This window comes from Glycine max, chromosome 16 (genome assembly GCF_000004515.6).
Source record: "Glycine max cultivar Williams 82 chromosome 16, Glycine_max_v4.0, whole genome shotgun sequence".
Classification (NCBI taxonomy): domain Eukaryota; kingdom Viridiplantae; phylum Streptophyta; class Magnoliopsida; order Fabales; family Fabaceae; genus Glycine; species Glycine max.
Window position 1 is genome coordinate 3,944,000 of NC_038252.2, and position 17,556 is coordinate 3,961,555.

The 17,556-nt window shown below is 32.1% G+C and overlaps 1 protein-coding gene across 2 annotated transcripts; it reads right to left on the reverse strand.

Annotated features, from left to right (window-relative positions):
- Window positions 1-4,583: 4,583 nt before the first annotated feature.
- Window positions 4,584-15,564, reverse strand: LOC100783415 (CCR4-NOT transcription complex subunit 3). Of its 2 annotated transcripts, none has more exons than XM_006598920.4 (17): window positions 15,217-15,564; window positions 14,972-15,103; window positions 14,049-14,186; window positions 13,862-13,912; window positions 13,398-13,487; window positions 13,170-13,316; window positions 12,250-12,357; window positions 11,699-11,773; window positions 10,216-10,893; window positions 9,099-9,266; window positions 8,199-8,346; window positions 7,459-7,604; window positions 6,563-6,841; window positions 6,308-6,442; window positions 6,051-6,232; window positions 5,830-5,909; window positions 4,584-4,839 (listed from the first exon to the last, which is right to left on the reverse strand). In XM_006598920.4, exons 1-16 carry the CDS (start codon window positions 15,307-15,309, stop codon window positions 5,843-5,845), a joined length of 2,637 nt encoding a protein of 878 aa, XP_006598983.1. In that variant the 5' UTR covers window positions 15,310-15,564; the 3' UTR covers window positions 4,584-4,839; window positions 5,830-5,842. The 2 variants fall into 2 exon arrangements, with proteins under 2 accessions (XP_006598983.1, XP_014624360.1); XM_014768874.3 differs by having other exon boundaries at window positions 10,216-10,908.
- Window positions 15,565-17,556: the final 1,992 nt, after the last annotated feature.

Genomic DNA, 17,556 nt, shown 5'->3' on the forward strand with positions numbered 1-17,556 from the left:
AGAAACCAAGTGAAAAAACAAAAAGGGAGAGAACAATTGTGAAGAGTAAAGTAGAAGGAATAAAGTCTGAAGGAGAAAGGTATAATCAATAATCATAATCAAATTAAAGACTATAAACCTAAAGGTCGGAATAGTGGGTGAAAGATTTGGTTGCATTCATATAAGGATCCAATGAGTTGAGAAATACTTATGATCCATGAAAAAATAAATTAAATTAGAGTTTTTAACTTTTTATGTTATTGGTTAGAGGATGACGGAAGCCTTTTTGGTTGAAGGAAGGACCAAAGGAATGACGTTGGCATGGGAATAGGAATTTATTTAGTTTTATTTTGAAAGTGTTTTCATACTTTAGTTAAATTAGAGTTTAATTTTTAATAGAATTATATGTATCTTTTACTAGATACGTTTCTGTATTTGCATCTTATATTAATAGAGAAATATTTTGGATGAAGATATTGTAATCTTTTATTTATTTCCATCAACACTGTTTTATATCTTTTATCTTTCTTTTTTTTGTTAAAAAAATATCTTTTATCTTTTTGATAAATTATGATATAACGAAATTACATGTAATATTGATGTCTTTTTTAATTATGCGATTATTTTAAATATTTAAATTAGAATAAAGTTGCCTTCTATAAAAGATATATGTAATTTTAAGAAGAATATTCGCAATACACATTCTAATATTTCAATATATCTGTTATTATTAATTAAAATTTATTAAAAATTACAAAATTAAGGTAAAGGTTTATTAAATATGAGATTTATGATTCTTAATAAGAAAATGATATCTTAAATACTTTTAGAGTGTGTTTGGATAGAGAATTTTAACTGAGAAAAGTAAATTATCAGGAAATTTAAATTTTTGTAATTTAAAATTCATTTGTTTGGATATTTTTTATGAAGAATTTAAAATTTTAAAATTTTAAAACAGAATTTTAAACAACTAAAAATTTGAAATTTCAATTTCCTGAGCTCGGATTGTTTTTCTTTTTATCCGTATGGTCATAGTTTTATTACACGCATTAATTAAGATTTTTTTTTTCTTTGAAATGCTTGTAATAATTAATAAATGTATTAGATACAAAATTATATAAATTTAATTAAGTTTGTGATAGGTAATAGCCACTCCAGATTATATGTTATTATAATAGATTACATGTATTTAAAGATAATCACGTGTCATGAAAATTAATAGTTCTAGGTTATTGCAATTATGAGAAGACCAATTTTTGTGAACCTGTTGAGATTTATGTTTTAAAAAATAATAATATCTCTTACAACAATTGGCTTATTTCATTGAGAATCACAAATTCAATTTTACACGTAGACTACACGTGGGAAGAATCGGATCCCAACAATTACTAGTTTCTGTTCTTTAAATGAGAGTCTTGTAACAAAATTAAAAGTACAAAAAATTGTTGGAAAACAATGAATATTTTTTCCGAAAAATAGTTTATTTTTTATTAGAAATTTAAAAAAAAATGAGAAAAAAAAGAGAGAATGAGAGGATAAGATTAGCTTAGGCCACAGGCCACATAACATAACTTGACAGATAGATAACTTCAATTCCATTCCAATATCTAACATCATTCATAGATACTACTCGCATTGCTGGCTCCTGTATCACATCCACACATATGGATTATGAAGTGCATGATTGTTTTTCAGTTGCACATGAATATTCGGAGCAAAATAAAATTTACAAAAACATTTAGATTATTTTGTTTTTGTAAAATTAAATTTGTGAACCATTAAATTTATTTTGAAATTCGTGCATCATATCTTAAATCGAAATTCAAATATGCACGAAATTTGTTAGTGTTACGGGTTTACGACATTTCTTCGTTGCAATAATAACCAAAACGCGTTTACCTGCATGGAGTCAAAAGGGTTAAACATAGAAGAAAACTAGTATTTAATTAATATTTCAATGTCAACAAAGCCAGATTTATCACTCCCAGTCTGTTTTTTTTTTAATTGTAACAATCAACAATCCGAGTAAGGATTTAGGATTTAGTTTCAAGTTCAGTAGATAATTAAATGTTCAAGGCATGCAGATTAATTTTCAAAGATTTTGAAAAGGAAGGAGCGTCCCTTTGAAAAGCAACCTAAAGGAGTTAAAAGAGAAAAACAAGAAATCAATTGATGCGGGTGGTACAAGTGTCCAACAATCAACCGACAATTTTGAAAAAAGTGACACTTGTGGACAATTTCACTTTCATGGACTTAGTTTGACACAGGTAATTATATGAACCTAGAAAGTTTATTAGTCACTTGTCATTCAATAACTCATCAAAATGTCTAACGCTGCTATTTTTTTTTTTTACATTAATGCTGCTATTATTAGTGCAGTAGATTACTGTATTGAACACTTTCTCGCCCTAAAATCATTATCATTATTTACATTTTACACAAATTATCTGTTTCGAACTTAAGTGTACATATATTGTTATTATTGGAACAAATCTTCCAGTGGAGGCTAAGGAACAAAAGTTGTTTAGGTTTTAATAATAACGTTAATGTTTAGGCTTCAAATCTGCAGGTATAGTTAGGGTTCCTGATGTATTGTTCATTTAGATACTTGGTTGACTATCACGATTTTATTCTTATAAAATACAATTCGATAAATTGAGAGGAAAGAGTTTTTATAAATTACAACTTCAACTATTAAATAATATGAGACTTTGTGATTATTAAAACACTAACCTTAAAAAAAAGTATCTGTTTAGTTAGTTACTTTTTTTCCAACTTACAAGAAATTTTGTTGAAGCCTTTAAGTGTAAAACTAATTTTAAGATGAAAAGTTGAGTTTGTTCCTCTCACAATCACAAGAGTTAGGTATGAATCCTAAGCATTACATAAGCTTTTTCAAGAGAAATATAAGATTGATTTAATAGTAAAGTGAAAAGGGAATGGGAGAGAGATCAAGGATTCAAATTCTCAACTAACAAAAACTAACAATATTAACAACTAACATTTACCGATAAAAATAAAAAATAAAACATAGGAATTTCCTACCGTTGAACTGTGAGATTTAAAACAACGATAAATGTTAGTGTATGGATGGAGAAAGAAAAGTTGTTTTAAGAGAGGAAAGTTAATGTAGGAGAAAGTTAATATATCCATGCTAAATGAGAAGTTTGCCCATTGTTAGGGAAGTTACCATATTAGACATTACCAGACAACAATAAACAGCATGAAATAATAACGTTGCACTTTTACAGATAAACAAAAGCAACTTGAGACCAACTATTACCAACAGCATGAAATAATTATGGGTTTGGTAGTTTACTTGTGATTATGATCTTATTTTGATACTCGAGCAAGCGGAAGGAGTAAGGAATTAGGAAAATTTTCTTTGTGCACCCAGTGTTTTCCATATACATTCAATACTTTTTCATTTTTTCAATGGCCCATACAGAATTATTAAAATTTTTAATGTATATTTAATACACATATAAATTTACATAATAAATTTTGTGACAATTAATTTTGTTCTAATATATTTAATGCACCAAAATTGATTGTCACAATTTATTATGTAAATTTACATGTGCATTAAATATACATTAAAAATTTTAATGTTACATATAATAATATTAATTATTTTATAACATAATTGATCTATTAGTTCCATTGATTAGAACGTCATGTTAATAATCTAAAAGTCACAGGTTCAAATCCTACATGAGTAATTAATTTGTAAAATATTTTTAAAAAGAATTAAAAAATCTGTAATCGTAAGCTTGTGGATTACGAATCCATAAGTTTACCAAGGGTAATTTTGGAAAAATAAAAAAGTGTTGGGTGTACAAGAAAATCAGTGGGTGCACAAAGAAATTCTCAAAACTAGGGCACAATCTGCAGTAGCCCAAAAAAAGGAAATAAATAATTAGCATGCTTCAAAATGATATAAAAGTATTAATTTATATAACATAAACATTCAAAGGATAATGTATAGCATACTTTTAAATTTAAATTTTATTTTATTTTAGTGGGGGTGTGGGATTTCGGTCCCTCCCCTTAATTTGAATTGTCTTAATCTGCCAACGACAACCCGCTATCAGTTGGTCTAAACAAGGACGAACAACTCCAATAAGAACACTTATCCTTAAAACAGCAAACACGGGCAAGAATATATTTTCCTCGAAAACGGGTTCGAAACTACGTACAAGAAAAATTATAGAAGAAAATGTTCAAACTGGGATGTAATCCATCATTTTTTTATTTAAAATATAAAAAATAACATTCTACGCATGTTTTCGTCGGTTGGTATTGATTAGACGATGATCAGGCAAAATTCAACTCGGACATGATTAAGATTTTGATTATTATGCTAATCAACTCTAAGTTTTTGAATAAAAATAAAGCTAAGCTCAATTTATAATTTGGTAATCTGCCAATGCAATTTCAATATAGACCCTTATTCGGATCTTAAAAGAAAACAAAACGACAAGATCGTATTAAACTGAGAAATTTGTTACGAAGAAACATTTTTTGTTGGGGGTCATTACAAATACGGTTTTAATATTTACTTAAATGTTAGCTGAATCTATTCCTTGACTTGCATAAAACCATGAACCCATCAAAGATATTTAACTCGTTAAACAATGAATAAGTTGTTATAAACTTCCAAGTACCAAAATTGATTCTTAAAAAAAAAATAACCCTCATCAATTCGGCTTGTGCCATCTTATCTTCAATTATAATTTGATTGTATGTCCAAACTTTTCTCTATTTGACAGTCACATTCAAACAAAGTTAATACATACCTCATCAATCTTCCCTTATTTTATCTTCACTTTAATCATATTTTCTTTCCTTTCAGTGTCCCTAAACAAGTTGAATAAGCAATCAGAGCTCAAATACAGACAAGATTAAAAGAAAAAATGTACATGTTTTAATCCTTGCAAACAGAGTATCAACCTAGGACAATTAGCATAAAAAACTAAATACAGAGGCACTGCTGTGACAAAGAACTGCAGCCTAATAACTTGCTAGTCACGATGTGCATTGAATAAATAACTTTCTAGTCAACAGTTCCAAACATATTTCGCAATACCCGGAAGGACATGGGCTGGCATTGATTAAAACCAACAAAACAATGTTTTGTAAAGCAGACTACCAATGTTTGTGAGGATAATGAGCCTATTAGCCAAAATGAGATGCGACACACGAACAGAGATTTGGAAGGGTCAATAATAAACGACATTCAGACCCAAAGAATCACTAATGCTCTCAAAAAAAGCACGGATCAAACTGTACATAGATATCTTCAAATAATAACTAGACTGTGTAGCAAACATTGGTAAATATGGGAAATCAGTCATACTTTTTGACTTTTCTAAATGTACAGCATTTCTCCAAATAATACAAAATGTAGATACCAGATTATGCATAAACAGGAAAAAAAAAAGGTGAAATATGCTTCAACTGCATAAATAACTACCATTAATTTTTCTTTCTTCAATATTTCTCTTTTTTGGGACTTATACCGGTAATTGTCATTTTAAAAATTGAAAGATGATAATAATTATAAACATTTCTAAAAATAGAGTCTGTAGGCAGAATAGCTGCCCTAGGACAATAAAGATTATAAACTTGACCAAATTGTTACTTTCAAATCTTTACCTGAAATTTATTCTAATTAACTAGTCTTTAAAAAGTTTAATAAATTTAATCACATTTTTCTTCCATTACATTTGTATTGGATTTTATTAGACTAGACTTCAAAGGTAAAACTAGCTTATCAGCCTAATAAGAAAATATTCCAATAAATTAAGCAGCAAAAGAAATATAAGAACCAAGAAGACATGTAGTTACCAGATGGCATCTTCTATACAAGAAGATCATCTTCAAGATAATTATACTCAAAAGTGAATTCAGTCTTGATTCTTTGACACCTGAATAACCACATCAAGATACAAACAAGTCAGCAGAAACAGAAGTGCAAAATCAAACAATGTATGGTATTGTTCACATATATGCTAAAATTAATAAATTATGACTGCAAATATCAGGACCTATATGTTTACTCAACATACCATCCATGTTGCATGTCATCATTTGCAATATGGAAATCAAAGTACACATAAGTTCCCTGCTCATATTCATCGGTTGCAACTTTGGGCTCTTCATGCCGCTGAAACCATGTGTTATACTTTCGGTGGTATCTCCAAGACTGCTTCTTTAACTCCTTTGCAGCCAAATATTGTTGGTAAGTATTCTGCAGAAAAAAATGGATATAAGCCCACATGACAGAAAAACACAATAATATTAATCACAGAGAAAGTTCAGGTACCTGTTGATAATAAAATGCAAAGAACAGAGTATCAGTACCAAATGGTTCAAGACCAACCCTCTCCCAAAAAGCAGGATTATTAACAATAGGTGCCTGTACTTGAGGATAGCTGGGAGGTGTAATTGCTGGGTGCTTCTGCGTAACCAAAGAAAAGGGGGGGGGGGGGGGGAATGGGGGTTCATCAATGAGCATGTAATAGATTATTTAATAGATTATTCAATGAGCATGAGGGTGATTATAACTAGCAATTCATACAGGAGTGTAAGTCCTGGGACGTTCCGAGTCTTTGGGTAGTGGAATTTTGAAGTGGGCTGCCTCAAGCATTTGCAAATTATATAATTGATCACGCACTCCACCAGAACTAACATTCGACCCACTAAAATTATCACCAATGGCTCCATGCTCAGCACCATTTCTTCTTCCAATGACACCAAGGTTGCCAGTTAGTTGATTAGATTGTAATGGTTGGCCAGGAGACAAATCAATATCCCTGGAAGTTTGAGCAGATTCTGGAAGAGAGGCAGACACTGCTGCCTGCAGCATCAACAACAAATAGTCAACCCAGATCATCCTTGAATTATAGTGCATGCATGCGTGTGTGCGTGTGTGTCAGTGTGCATGTGTAATGTCAATCAAAATGCATATTTTGCTATCAGAAAATCAGGGAAGTCATAGTCATTTCAACTCAGCTCATACCTCTCATCAGCTTAACTCATTAAAGGACTACAATAGAGCTGGTCAACTGGTTATCAAATCAGATGCTATCTAAGTAATAAATTTGCTCACGTCTAACAACTAAATGGGAGAAGAATAAAAAATCTCCATGTATGCATGTGTTCTCTCTGCTCCCTTCAAATATATTTACAGATTTTATATTTTACTACAGTCTAAGAAAGAAATTGATCATGATTACAAGTGCAATTTATTGTAGTTCATTTCATAGGCCTACATAATTGAAAGACTAGGAAGGTCGACCCACTGGTTTTCCCCAGCTTATGATCCCAGGATTTATTTATACAATATACGATGTATTACTAGCACAGAAAAAGTAGGAAATATTAAAAAAAACATGGATATATGCTTCTGCAACTTATATAAGGGAGTAAGATATATGTTCAAGAATAAAACAAAAAAGGAATTAGTCAACATACAGGAGAATCTACAGTATATGCTGATTTTGAATCATCTTCATTTATGAGATTCTTGCCAATCCCAGTGCTAGCAATAGATTCTATTGTTGAATCATCAGGGAAATTCTGATGCTGCTGCTGTTCTTCAATCTTAGAATTGCCAACATCTGCATAATACAAATAGTATGATATAACCATCTCATAATAACAACAACATTGATATTTGGTATTCTTTTTATCTTAAACAATTATATTCTTATAATAAACGTGTCCATATATTGAACTAGATATTGATTCAGTCATTCCAGTAATATTTTAATCCACAGCCCAACAATACAGATATGTTATGATTGTTATTCCTGGTTGACTAGCTAGACCTTAAAACTAACACCTCTTTGATATTTATTTATTGGAGGGCAGGGGGCTGAAAAAAATAGTTTCCAAAAACAATATTTACCACAAAGGTAAAAATAACCACATTTTTTACAGGAGAGTCATCACCTTTTTAACCTTCATCATTCATGATAAAAAAAACTTTTTATCAGGCATTACTTTTTCAAATCTTCCCTTTTTTAGATAACGGGAATTTAGCAAAACATTAAATGTCTTCAGTATTGATTGCACAATAACCACGGCTGAATCATATATGTGTAGGAAATTGGGAACCGCCTAGATAAAATCTTACTATCTAAGCACACCGTTCTTCAGCAAAACACAACTAGTATATGAGACACAAAACATAGACGCATCTTTAGAAACACCTGGCATCAATGGCTGTTGACTAGAGGGGGAATGGACAGGATTGGGTGGCTGCTGTAGTGAAGCAGAAGAAATACCACCAAGACTTGTGGACTGGACCCCAAGTCCAATACCAGATTGAGAAGAAACAGATGAGCCATGAGAGTTAAACTGCACAGATTGCACTATGTCATACAAAATATATTTTTCTGATGCAGAAGAAATGAGGTTATACAAGGAGTTATAACTTATATATTATCATTCAACACAAAAATAAGCAATTAATCAGATTAAGTTAATTCATAGAGAAGAAGAGTACATCTGAAAGAAAAACTGAAAATGAAAACAAAATCTTCAAGAAAAATACCATTAAATTAAAATACGTGAATTAACAGTAATGTCATATTTACTGATACCGTGTGCAACTCAATCACACCACTATGAAAATTTTAATTGTACTCGACGCTACAGGATGAAATGCCAGGTGATTTGGGATGATCCATGAATTCACATTCTACCATGAGCACACAAAATTCTTTCCTTTAAATTCTATTTTTTCCAAAGCAAGCAGAAAAGGTCTTAACTTTTCCATTTCTATAAGTAGGATTCATAATTCAGTAATACACTTGTCATCAGACAAATTACCAGGCAGTAAACTAAAACCAACAGAAAAGGAAAAATATGAATTTTCTTCCTTTTCCCCCTTCAACTTTCTCCATCATTTAAGGTAGAGAAACATAGAAAACAAAAAATTGAATTCAAATTTAGCTTGGAATATTATCAAGAGGGTCAAAGCTTAATATTAGAAGAACATGCATGAAATGCATGTTTAGGCTAGACAACTCAATTTTGTTGGACATAATGAATCTTCCAATAAAGAACCAATAAGCAAAGTGAAGACAAATTTGATACACAAGAAGCACCTGCTGCAAAAGGGGATTTTGCTGCTGGGCAGAAAACTGCTTATGGTTTCCCCCAACAAGAGAAGGCATATTAAGAAGGGTACTATGCCCTTGTTGCACTTGCTGATACTTCTGCAAAAACTTTTCCCTTTGATCAGGAGCTATTTCAGTTCTTCCACGAAGCTGGCCCTGAAGTATTGATAATAAACAAGTCCCTTCAATTATAATAATTTTACATATCCAACAAAATACACAGGATAAGGATGATACTTTCATTCAACCTAGCAATAACAATATTGAGTGAAGTTATTGTAGTGATCTGACCAGTACTGGAATCCACCCATATGTAGTTATCCAACTATGCATCCATATAATTATTTTCCATGTAAATGCATTCATGCACATATAGATAGCATAAGCATATATATTATATTAGTGGAAGATCACCAAAGCTATTAAATCAAGCATGAAATAAAAAGAAGTTATCACATGACATCAGAAATGGTATTTTAATCCAGACTATAAGATAAAATAGCTCTAACGATCACCAATCTTCTATCATGATAAATCAATCAACCAATGTATATATAAATGTTAGAAAATTATATAGTTCTAAAGCAATGAATATTCTACAGTTATCAACACATGTGACTATTATATGAATGTGGAAACTGACAATGTATTTTCATTCTTAGGGTACTCAATATGATATGACATGCCATAACCAACCAATAAATAAAATAAAATAAAGTTATGATGATTTGGTATGACCAAATTTCATAAACAAAAGATTGATTCTAGATTTCATATGCTCACACAAGTTAGATTTCAGCTTTAATTTTAATCCAAAACCTGATATATTGGTATGCTATTGCAGGAACAAACTAAACAACAGCGAATAGTATAACACAATTTAATTGCAAGTAATTTTCTAATAAACATAAACGAAGATCATACTTTGAAACCACAAACAACTAGCAACCAGTACAGATTTCTTCAAATAAATTGCAACTAAAAACAGTAACTGCTAATGCATAATTTTGGAGGGAGTAACTAACCAACGGTTGACACTTCAGGTTCCAAAAATCACCAAAACGAACATAGCGAAAAAATAATAGCAAAGCAAAAGAAAACTTACTGCATCATTCTGATTCTGAAAGGGACTTCCAGGTCTCCATTGCATGCCAGGAACCCCAGAAGGGGAGAAAACTCTCCCGGCTGCGGCTTCATTAACAGTACTAGAGTCAACTGAAACAATTCCATCATTAGCCTTTGCAGCCTGAGGCAAGATCAATCTATTACTTAGCGGGGATACAAGAGGCTGCACCATCCCACTACTTCCAAGTCTATCATCAGCTCCCATTATGTTCCTTTTAGCTATTTCAGAGGCTGAAGAGACTGATCCAAGGGCCACATTGCTAGAAACCATGTTTCCAGAACCAAGAGGAACGCTGGCTGTTGCTTGATTTGATAGGCTGTTTCTGTCCCTCAAAAGTGTTGCATCAGAAAGTGATGGAGACGGTCTCCGGCTAGGGAAGCTATTAATATCTTCTTCCTTTGTAGAGGTAGACTGATTTACAGATGATGAATTGGTAACATTAGTATTCTCTAAGACATTCCGCACAGAATTTGAACTAGGTAGGGCTGCAACAGGTGCACCAGACAAGTTATGACCAGAAATATTCACGGAAACAGGAGTTGCATGGTTGCCAACAGGAGTTGAAGTAGCAGAACTAATTCCCCCACTTTTAGGAGGTGGAGTTTTGGCAACAATGTCAGAATTGCTATCCTGGGACTCTGTGTCATCAGCTTGCTCCTGGACAGAAGTATCCTGATGATTAGAAATCAGTCTCCAGGATTGGGAATTAACAATAACGTTTATCTATTTAAATGACATCCAATAAGAATGCATCTTTTCTTCCCTTTAACTACTAATTAGGTAAAATGGTAATCAGCCACATGTAAAAACTTCGTACCCCATTGCCCGGAGGCTCTTCGCTATGCGAAGGTATGGGGGAGGGATTATGGGGGAGGGATATTGTACGCAGCCTTACCCTTGCATATGCAAACATATGCAAAGAGACTTACTGAAAATCCAATCATGATCCCATTGCTAAGAATAGTTATTCTTAACAAAGTGCTATTAGATGCATCATCAAAAATTGCTTAATTTGGGTTATCAAGTGCTAATTGTAAATTGAATTAAAATAACTTTGATAGCTTTATTCATGTTGTAAGTATATAAATCCTTTAAATCATGTTCCTTAAGTTATTTATCCTTTTGCTACACCATATTACAATGCAGTACCCCTACCAATAAGCCTGTAAATTTAATCTTAATTACCAGCTAATTGTAACAAAGAAAATGAATTTACATATCAGCACAGCTGAGTTCACTATTTATCATCACTGCAAACCATCCAAATACAATTGGAGGGGGAGTAAAATCAACCTCATTTACACAGAAATATCTAACAGGAGCATCCAAGCAGAAAAAAATAAACTACATTAAAGTAAGAACCCCACAGAAGAATTCTGAAACAACATCCTATCATTTCAATTTTCAATAGACTCCTAAGTCTAAGAAATATTTTCAGGTCATAGAAACAAAAAATACATACAGATGTTTGCGATGCAGATGCTGATTGTGATGCTGATACTGTCAAAGTATTCTTCAAGCTAAGACTAGGTGCCACCTGAAAAAATATATCATAAATTAGTATTCCAAAGAGAACAATTCTAATTATTCTAATATGTTAACATGAAGGAAATGTTCTTATAAAAAATGAATTTCAAATATGGGGAGCCTAGAGCCAAAATGCCCAACATGAACAATAAATAAATATATAAAATAAAAAATGGTCATTAGTGCCTGAGGCTCCCAATAATGTTGGGTTTCAGGAAGGTATGATGTGTCTTACCTCTATAGGTCGAGTTATTTTCATGTGTAGAACCCACAAGATGCATTAAATTAATTTCACAAACACAATATAGTAGCATCAGAAAATAGACAATCCAATATATAATTCTGGGGGGGAAATGCTAACAAGTAACAAGCAAAAGTTAATTGAGATATGCTAATCCCATAACACAAATCTACAACATACACATCCAATTATATGTGTGTGAGCTATGTATGTTTGCAACAAGGCAAGAATGAGTAAACAGATACCTTAGAAAGACCAGGGGGAATTGTAACAAGATCTTCTAGAGTCTCCACCTTATCTAAAGGTAATGAACTGTATAGTTCATCAACGTCATCAAATTCATCAAAATCATCCTGCAGAAGAAAATGAATATTAGAAGGTGGAAAAAAACAGAAAACTAGAAAGAAATCATGAATTTTGTAGAGAAATCAAGCATTAGGGAATGTTTGAATGGAGAGGAAGGTAGGGAATTTTTCATTTCAAAATTGTGAAAATCATAAAATGTTTATATAAAATATATATTAAATGAAGATGGAATTAATGGAAGGTAATGTGACAGTCTCTCATTTTGTTAATCACATTTTGATTTTTCAAATAAGGGGTATATATATATACCACCCTCACCAAACACACCTTACACTTGTTTGAAACCAATAGTTTTGAAAGGAAAGAACTGGGTGAGAGAGATAACACACTTCCTTAGAAAATGTCCCTCGCTTGGAACTGTAGAGATGGAGAGAGAGAAGAAAACTTGCATGGGGCACACCTCTAATTTGGTCTCTACATTTTGACAAGAAAATGGGAATAGAAAACATCTATTCTCCAACTTGAGGGAGAGAGTTAAAAATAGGAATATTTTAGGAAATAAGAACGTCTTTAATGTTTGTTTTTTCAAGTAGCCTAGATACTTGGTATAGAATAGGTAGTAGGTTCAATGCATCTTGGGAAGTAGTAGTATCTTAATTACTTTAATTATCTTTGTAATACTCTTGTAAATTGATTTGATTCTTGAATATAAATAGACCATTCTGCTCGGTGGAAAATACAGTTAAGCATATTCATAAAATTTTTGTTTCTCACTCTTCCATGCTATACATAGGTCTGAAACATCAACATTTACTCAGGTGTCCAATTTTTTAAGCAGAATGATTTCTAAAAGACAAACCTGATTACGCTCAACATAGTCATCCAAGAAATCTTTGACATCATTAACCTCCTCAGGACTTAATTCATCATTATCTAGTAGCCTCAAAATGAATTCACATTTTTTTATATGAGCCTTGTGCCGAGTAATTGATGTCTCTAGATGTGTCTGGAAACAAAAGAAACATGTCAATGGCCATGAGAAAGGTAAGCCATCATTTCCACAAAATATAGGTCCTATAATTCATACCAATCTGGGTGGCCTGGTCTTTCCTTTCTTAACAGAAAGCCCTTCAAGCTCTGCTTCAAAGCTATCAATTTGGGATTCTAACTCTCCAACCTACTCATATTATGTAAGTCAAATTAATATGAACTCATCTAAATAATATATGATCAAAGAGATATTCCAAAGAGATATTCCAATGAGAATCACCGGGAAGGCAGGCACTAGACTAGTATAAAAAGCATTCTAAGAGAAGAAAATCTTAAGAACAAACACAAACTTAGATATTGCCAATGGTGGAAAGGTCTCAACAGTCAACCAGCACTATACAATATTATCATTTGCCAATAAACAAACATTAGATCAAAATCAAATGAGGCTAGCCATTTTCCTGAGAAATCACTTTGCACATGAGCTACAAACACATTTATTGGCCATATTGAACACAATAAAGCAAAGTTGACAGTAATTCAAAGGAATTGATTTCATACCACATTGTTTAACCAATCCCTTGTCTCTGATTTAGCCTTCTCTTTTGGATCCTATTAGAAAGTCAGATAACAAATTCCTCAGACCAAAATTGACATAAACACGATCAAAGAACACCAAAAAAAAGCTCCAAAAAGTGGTAAAACTACAACAAACAAAAAGGTAATATTTCCCTGGTCAAAGACTCACAGTCTTAGGCTGTTGACCCAAGCCTTCTTTGGAGAATGCTTTGGTCTTAGTTTCCTTCTCACATATCTTAAATCTTTCCATTTCCCGCTCAATTAGCTTGCGTGCATCCACCAAAGCCTGCTCATATGAGGCACTAACCTGTGTCAAGATGTCACAAGAGAAAGTGTTGTCAAACTCAATGCCAAGGAGTTATATTTCATCATTCAATATTTAAAACATTATACACACCATCACACAAGTCAACCCAAGGAGCACTACCATCTAACCAGCAATGAATCAGCTAACACAATCCACTCAGCTCATATTCATATTTCATACCAACATGATGCAACGTGATTACTGAATCCTTGCCAAGGTTATCAATGCTGGATGGTGGAAGGCCACAACTCCACCATATATACAAGCCATTGCGGCCTGCGGCCTGCGGCCTATGGTGTCATCATTGTGGGCCTCCCTTTACAAATTGCCTATGGTGGAGGGGTTGAAAAACGCCATGTTATAGCGTTATGGCAGCGCTGTAACGGTTACAGTAGAGCTATAATGGTTAAGGCGGCAGTGTAATGGTCATTTAACCAAATTTATCCTTGCCAGCAAAACATACATCCAAGATTGTAGCTTTCCTGGAATCACATTTTTTATCAAACAGCTTATTTTCTACAAAAACAGCCGAATTGTGAGATTTCGGCTGTCCCAAACATGCTAATCAGACAGCCTCTTTTCGTGATCTTCCCAAAAAATAAATTAAAACCATACACGCATTAGCATTATCATCTCCTACACCTAAAACATATCTACAAAGCAAGTCAAATATACACACACAATCACATCGCCGACAAAATTAACTAATGTTTAAAAAAACATAGAAAACTAAAAACTTTGGCACTTTGGTTGCATTCTGGAACAAGCAATGAATTAATCAATACCTTTTTGTCTTTGATCTCACTGGACTGAATCCAAGTCTTAATTTGGTCTCTGTACCTCTGGAGCTTCTTAATCTCCTTCTTGAGGTCCGCTTCAAATTTCTCCTTCTGGTTAGCATTGTCAGTGTCGTAAACCTATCCCCAAACCAAACCCGTCATTTTGTTCCGAAGCAATGAAAATCTAAAAACAATGAACAAAAACTGAAAACTTTTAAATAAAAAAAAAGTGAGAGAAACAAATGAAGTACCTTGTTCCAGATGCTATCGAAGACTTCAACGCCTTCCTGAACCTTCTTGAGAACGCGATCTATCTCTCCCTGGAGTTTTCTACTCGCACCCATCGATTACGATTCTCACTTCAGTGCCCAATGCCAGAGTGGTAGTGGTGGTGGTCCAATTGTAAGTAACCAATTACTCTTTGATTCGGGTTTTAGGGTTTGTTTCTGCACTAGCTTGCTTGCTTGCTTGCTCAGAGGGCGCGGAGATTCTACCACGATAACTCTTTCTTTTTTATACCTTCTTTCTTTTTTTTTCTTTTTTGTCTTTTTTTCGGATTGGTAGTAAAGGATACTCTTTTTGTGAGAAAAGTTTAGTGTAGTAGAATAGACCATCACAGGATTGATTCACGACTAATCCACCATTTTGGGTATTTTTTAAATAAAAAATATTAATATGAATCTTTTTCAATAAATTTATAAGTATAAATCTTTTTTATGATAGACAAAATTATATATTTGATCAATAAATTCAAATAAAACATGACATGGTCACGTAAATGTGTCACATATCATATCCTTTTTGAATTTATCAATTAAATTATTAATATTGAAAGAAACTCGAATTAATATTTTGTTTACTGAAATGATCCATAATGGTCCTTCACTTCACAATTTATATGTTTATTTTAAAAAAAATTGTATATTTATTTAGTTTATAAATATTATTCTATCATCTAAAGCATTGAATTAGGTATTTAATCCTGACTAGTCTATTGGTCTAGGACTCGATCTCCTAGACAAAGAAGAATGTTAGCAACTAATTTTATAGTATGTTTTAAAATTATTAAAACTATAAAATCATAAGTAAAACTTATTAAATAAAAAGAAGTTAATTAGACGGGAATTTACACTGGTACACGTCTTTTGGTGGAACATCACACATTACCCATTGCCATTGCTTAAGTTGCTTTAATTATTTTTTTTTCCTCTTTAATTTGATACCTTTTCCCAGGATAGAGTTCCTTGATAATCTCATCTCATTTATGTTATAAGACTTAGGGATTGTAATAATTTATTGTTGTTCTCCAGAAAATCCACCACTCCCATAAGATTTTGATTGTTATTTACCCATTTTACATTTCAATTGCCAATTTTATGATTTTATCATGACTTGATTCCATGGTATCAACATCTTAGTATTTTAATATTTGATTTGTAAGCTTGTCTTGTTTTTTATTACTAGGATGATTGACCCTCTTGGATCCAAAGTATTTGAACCTAATTTTTATTTTTATTTTATTTTCTAGGAAATATTAGTTGATATCTACAAATATTAGGTGATTATAAGCAGTGACTAAGACAATGAGAAACATATAAGTTGTTTCACAACAATCATTACATACTAACATTGATAACTTATCAAATTAGTCTATGTCTTAAAGTTTAACCCTACAAGAGAAAATGTGTGCAAAGAGATAAAACATGAAAGAAAAAAAAAAGATCAATGTGAGTATCAAAATAAAATAAGATATATACATCCTATAAAAGTTTTTGCACATGACCCAATTTTAAAAAACAGTTTTTTGCACATGACACATATCTATCCATGTCATACTCAATTAATATTCCATATGTGTTAAGAATGGTGGGAGCATTTCAGTTGACTTGACATACACATATAACACATATGTCATTCTTGTTGATTCCCAAACTGTCTTTTTATTTCAGAACGCCTATGAGTGGCAACCCTAACACCTCTTTTGTCCCATCATGAGTCACAAGAAGATGAGGGTTTAAACTTTGAAATAACTAGTAGTAGCAAGATCGTGTACAGTGAGGTGATGAGTTAATAATATTTCATTCATGAGAATTGAATTTGCCTGTACACTCATATAGGATTTTGTTTGAAAAAAGTATGTGGACATTGTACTGAGTATAAATGTTGTAGTTTTTCACCTTACACTGCTACTAGTAATGTTTTCTAGAAACTAGTTTGGATTTTGATGGGCCTATCATTGTAGAGAAGTGGCCGATAACTATATTAGACCTCAAGGTATATATATATATATATATATATATATTAGTTGCTGGGCATACAAGCATATGTTTGAGTAAGCACATTAATACTACTACATGCTGCTAAGATACATTAGGTCATTGTTCCTTTTTTTCCCTAATTTAAATGTGTTTTTCTTAGTCATTTAATCTTAAAAAATGTTTGTTGGACTTTTTTATTATTATTTCGGGCAATTTGGATGCACAATTTGTGGTATTTTTTTTTTATTATGAGAGGAACTAAAAATAATATTTTTCAAGATGGAGTGATAATAGAAGCAAATTTTAATTTGAGGGACAAAAAAAAACACTGAT